The sequence below is a fragment of the Pelmatolapia mariae genome, linkage group LG14 (assembly GCF_036321145.2).
Source record: "Pelmatolapia mariae isolate MD_Pm_ZW linkage group LG14, Pm_UMD_F_2, whole genome shotgun sequence".
NCBI lineage: Eukaryota > Metazoa > Chordata > Actinopteri > Cichliformes > Cichlidae > Pelmatolapia > Pelmatolapia mariae.
Genome location: NC_086239.1, coordinates 25,505,861 through 25,511,173, shown reverse-complemented (window position 1 = coordinate 25,511,173; position 5,313 = coordinate 25,505,861). Strand labels below are relative to the sequence as shown.

The following is a 5,313-nucleotide window of genomic DNA, read 5'->3' as shown; positions in this document are numbered from 1 at the left end:
TCTTTTGAAAAGTTATACCAAAACTAGTAGGTCTGAAGAGCTATAAAAATGAGTGAGAACACAAGCTTGCTATATAGAAACACCTGACATCAAGCAGGGATGGAGAAAGTGGTGGCTTTCATTGGTCTGGTATTGGCTGTATGTTTGTTTCACCTGAACTCAGCTGCTGCCTTGGGTGTTTCTCTAAATGATTTGTATCAGAGGACTCCACTTACAGGGGCTCTAGCTGGTACTGTGGCTTCATCTGTGAATTGTAAGCCGCAGGGTAGCACTCGTCTACCTGTATTCTCAATGGATGGAGACTTCACTATTGGTGGTATTTTTTCTATTCACAACTATGTGCACACAGTTAACAATAACTACACCACCATGCCTGAGCCAGTAAGATGCACTGGGAGGTCAGTAAGATAGAGAAATTGGTGCTAAAAGGATGTTGGACTGAGTAGCAATTAAATATTCTGATGTTCAAAGATGCTGCATTGCTTTTGTACTGGGCTGAAAAGTCTTTGTTTTTATTTTAGTATATGTAAAAATACTGAGTAATCCATAGACATTCTGCTTATTGTTTTAAAAACTGAAATTATATAGTGTGTTAAGCAATTGCTTTATAAATGTGTTACTTTATATTTTTGTATAAAAATAATTTGACTTCCTGTTTGTATTTTACATTAGTTTCTCATAATAAATTGCTCAGGGTTACCCTTACAGTGATCATCTGACCATAGTCCAAAAATGCCTGTTTGTTAGGGCGATTTCTTGAAATTTAACCTGACCTAAGTCTGTGTAGGCTAAATTCTAACACTAACATAATTGTGTGTCTCCAGCATGGAATCTCGAGAGCTGCGATTCTCACGTGCAATGATCTTTGCCATTGAACAAATTAACAACAGCACAGAGCTGCTACCTGGAATCAAACTCGGGTATCAGATCTATGACTCGTGTGCATCTGTGCTTGTGGCGGTGCATGTGGCATTTGAGTTTTTGAATAGCTTGGACCCTGTGTTTTACATTGGCAATAACTGCTCCCAATCTGGTATGGTGATGGCTGTTGTTGGTGAGTCTGGGTCTACACCATCCATCAGCTTGTCACGAGTCATCAGTTCCTTTACCATTCCTCAGGTAAATATTTGAATTTCTGGAAACTTTAGATTGAAAATATGGATGTGAATTATTTTTGATTGTGCTGTCATTGAAAGAGTTTTGTTTCCTCTTTTGCTTTAGGTGAGCCACTTTGCCACATGTGCATGCTTGTCTGACAAGCAGCAGTACCCGAATTTTTTCAGAACAATTCCCAGTGATAAGTTCCAAGCTGGTGCACTAGCCAAGATGGTAAAACACTTTGGCTGGACTTGGATAGGTGCTGTTCGATCAGATTCGGATTATGGAAATAATGGCATGGCATCTTTTCTAGAAGCAGCACAGAAAGAGGGGATCTGTGTGGAATACTCTGTATCTTTCTATCGGACTCACCCACAGAGCAGGATCCAGAGAGTAGCAGATGTTATTCGCAGGTTTCCACATTACAAATATTAACTGTGTGGAGATTAGTTTACATTCTTATAAATAAATGTTTTGTGGTGACATATTCCACAGTAAGTTATTGAGATTGATACTTTGCATTTTACACAGTTAAAAACAAAAAAGCTTCTAATGTGTCATGTTGTCTCTCAAGGTCTACAGCTATAGTTATTGTGGCATTTGCAGCTATAGGGGATATGGCAATCCTGTTGGAGGAGCTTTCACATGAGCCTTCCCCACCTCGCCAGTGGATAGGCAGTGAGGCATGGGTAACCAGCCCAGAATTAACAAGTTTCAGTTTCTGTGCTGGGGCCATTGGATTTGGGATTCAGAAGTCTTTAATCCCAGGTCTCAGAGATTTCCTGCTAAATCTGTCTCCCTCTCAAGTAGCAGCCTCTGCATTGCTTACGGAGTTCTGGGAGGATGCATTCAACTGCACACTGAAAAAAAGTAATAAAGTGTTCTTAGTTTTAAAATTACTCTGACAAACTCATGGTGTTATAAAGTCTGCTGCTGCTTCATGAGCAAATCCATTTCCACAAAATAATGAAATATGAATTTGAAAAAGGATGCATCAGTGAAAATAATCTCACTTGATATAAAGACTTCTAGGTCAAGTTCAAGTATTTTAGTTCTAATGTTTTTTTTAACCCTTTGTCAAATCTGAGTTTGAGTGTTAAGATAATTGGTTAAATGTATCAGAGAGAAGGCATCTAAAATTTTTCATTCAATGGTGAAATCATCTGCCCTGTCTTTCTGTATCTGTAGGTGCTGCTGCTACAAAGAATAACGTGTGTGATGGAAAAGAAGACATACAGAATCTCCAAAGCCCATATACTGACACATCTCAGCTTAGAATTACTAACATGGTGTACAAGGCTGTGTATGCAATAGCACATGCCATTCATAATGCAGTGTGTCAGAGAAAAAACGTCACATCTCAGTGTGACAAACTGACCAGGTTAGAGTCCAAACAGGTCAGTCAAAAATCAGTTCCGGTGACTTCATTACCCATAATAAAATGCTAATGTAAATTAATTATTAATAGTAAAAGTAAAAATTATTACAGAGTATTGCTTTCTTTTTTTTCTCCTCTCCTCTCATCCTGTCTTAACTGATCCTTTCAGGTTTTAAATCAGCTGAAAACAGTGAATTTTTCCCAAAACGGTTATGACATGTCATTTAATGATAATGGGGATCCTGTAGCAATTTATGAGTTGGTTAACTGGCAAAAAAGTGAAAGTGGAGATGTTAAAATGGTATCTGTAGGGCTGTACGATGCATCACTGCCAGTGGGCCAGGAGTTCCGGATCAATAGAAACATAACCTGGATGGAGGGTACCGCAAAAGTAATGACAATCTGAATTAAACTTTAAAGAATGAAATTATTACAGCTGTGTAATAATTACATCTATTCTGCTGTTTTTATGTCTTTTACAGGTGCCGGTGTCAGTGTGCAGTGCCAGTTGTCCTCCAGGAACCCGTAAAGTGCTGCAGAAAGGAAAACCCATCTGCTGCTATGATTGTATACTATGTCCTGAGGGTGAGATTAGTAATACTACAGGTAGAGAAGAATTATTTCCATATTTCCTAAAATATTTGCCTTTATGGCAAATGTCTGTAACACTGAATATTTTACAAGAAGCCCTCTCTGATTTTCTTTATTCTTTCCATTTAGATTCTGCTGATTGTTTACCCTGCCACAAAGAGTTCTGGCCTAATGCAAAGAGAGACACTTGTATCCCTAAGCCTGTAGAATTTCTTTCATTTCAAGACATCCTTGGGATCATCCTGGCTACATTTTCAGTTCTTGGTGCCTGTCTGGCCATCATAACTGGGGCTGTATTCTTTTATCACAGGACATCTCCAATTGTCCGAGCCAATAACTCTGAGCTGAGCTTCCTGCTGCTCATCTCACTGACTCTGTGTTTCTTATGTTCATTAACTTTTATTGGAGCACCATCTGAGTGGTCCTGCATGCTGCGTCACACTGCATTTGGCATCACCTTTGTACTCTGTATTTCCTGTGTACTTGGGAAAACCATAGTGGTTTTAATGGCTTTTAAAGCTACACTTCCAGGTAGTAATGTCATGAAATGGTTTGGTCCTCCACAGCAAAGAATGACTGTTGTGTCTTTCACCTTCATTCAAGTTTTAATATGTACAATTTGGTTGGTACTTAGCCCTCCATTCCCAATTAAAAATCTAACCACATACAAGGAGAAAATCATCCTGGAATGCGATTTAGGCTCTGCTGTAGGCTTCTGGGCTGTGCTCGGCTACATAGGCCTACTTGCCTCCTTTTGTTTTGTTTTAGCTGTCTTAGCCCGCAAATTACCTGATAATTTCAATGAAGCCAAATTCATCACTTTCAGCATGCTAATATTCTGTGCAGTGTGGATCACCTTTATCCCAGCATATGTCAGCTCTCCTGGGAAATTCACTGTAGTTGTGGAGATTTTTGCCATTCTGTCCTCCAGCTTTGGACTAATAATGTGTATATTTGCTCCAAAGTGTTTTATCATTTTGTTTAAGCCCGAGAAGAACACCAAGAAAAATTTGATGAACAAAAACCAATCATAGTATATTCTTGGTTCAAAAATGGTTACTATTGCAAGCAGACATTTTACAGTTTACATAATAGTACATAATAAAATTCTTTAGTTTTAGTTGTTATTTAAATTAAACAATTATAATTCTTTCTGTGAAAAATTTCTCATACATATAATGTTATTCAATTATACATTATTTATAACTGTATTTCTTAATGTAAGAATAATTATTCCAAAGTTAAGAAACTAAATAAATTCATGTTCCCATGTAAACATGATTTTGTTCAGAGTTTTTTCTCGGTGGTTAGATACCATTGCTTCTAATATTTCCATTTGTATCAAAAGCTAAGGGAAAAATTACCAGCATAAATGTAATGTGAAATGAGTAAAGTTTGCCACGGTATATGTTTAAGCCTGGAATTTAATTATGATGAATTCACTGTTTTCCACTGGGAAACCCTGTGTTTGCATGTGGATGCTACTTTGAAATTTACCACACAGCTAAATGTTGCACAAGCAAGCACATGGCTGTAGCTTCCCAAAGCAAAGCAGTACCTACCACAAATTCACCTACCAGAAAATTGCACAGCAACATTTACAAAACAAAAGACTGCCCTGGCATTAAACCAATCTCTAAATCAGTGTTCACTCAAGCACAGCATATAGTTAGGGTATTAACCAGGGTTTAAAGTATAGTGAGTTCCAGAGGCAGAGGTATAGTTCTATTTGTTTAAGTGCTGGAGTACATTGGTCATGCACAAGCCCAAAATGCATGTATATGTTGAAGTTATTTGTTTCTATGGCTACTTAACCACGGTGGTAGGTGTACATATGTCATTTAAATATAAATGAGCAAAAAGATGATCAAAAGTTAGACTGAGTTTGAATTTGTCACTGTGGTAAGGTCGAAGTACAGTTCAGTCCTCTGCTGTATAGATACAGAAAAGGGTTGGTTTATTACAAAGTATTGCATATAAACATGAAATCTTTGTTACTGTTTATCTGTGCTGTGCGTCAAACAACAGAAACATTATGTAGTACCATTATATAGCAAATACTGACCCATCACTGTTTGTTTGCTTTTGTTTGTTTGTTTCATTGTTATGGTTTGTTTCTTTGTTTGCATTCAATGAAATACGACAGGAATTTAATTGAAATGTGAACAAAAAAAGGGACATTTTTAACAAAAACAGGGAAATTGTTTTATGTCAAATAATACTTGTTTTAGATTTCTTAATTATTT

At 37.3% G+C, this 5,313-nt stretch overlaps 1 protein-coding gene across 1 annotated transcript; it reads left to right on the top strand.

Moving 5' to 3' along the window:
• The first annotated feature begins 249 nt into the window (after window positions 1-249).
• On the top strand, window positions 250-4,101 carry LOC134641279 (extracellular calcium-sensing receptor-like). The gene is made up of 8 exons (XM_063493627.1): window positions 250-398; window positions 825-1,119; window positions 1,222-1,511; window positions 1,673-1,968; window positions 2,287-2,495; window positions 2,646-2,867; window positions 2,959-3,082; window positions 3,197-4,101. Exons 1-8 carry the CDS (start codon window positions 292-294, stop codon window positions 4,099-4,101), a joined length of 2,448 nt encoding a protein of 815 aa, XP_063349697.1. The 5' UTR covers window positions 250-291.
• Window positions 4,102-5,313: the final 1,212 nt, after the last annotated feature.

Excerpts from the sequence above, each read along its gene's own strand:
- LOC134641279 (XM_063493627.1), top strand. The coding sequence starts at position 292 with ATGGATGGAGACTTCACTATTGGTGGTATTTTTTCTATTCACAACTAT. Across the intron at positions 1,969-2,286 it reads CAACTGCACACTGAAAAAAA|GTGCTGCTGCTACAAAGAAT; the intron begins GTAATAAAGTGT and ends CTGTATCTGTAG. Across the intron at positions 2,868-2,958 it reads GGATGGAGGGTACCGCAAAA|GTGCCGGTGTCAGTGTGCAG; the intron begins GTAATGACAATC and ends TGTCTTTTACAG.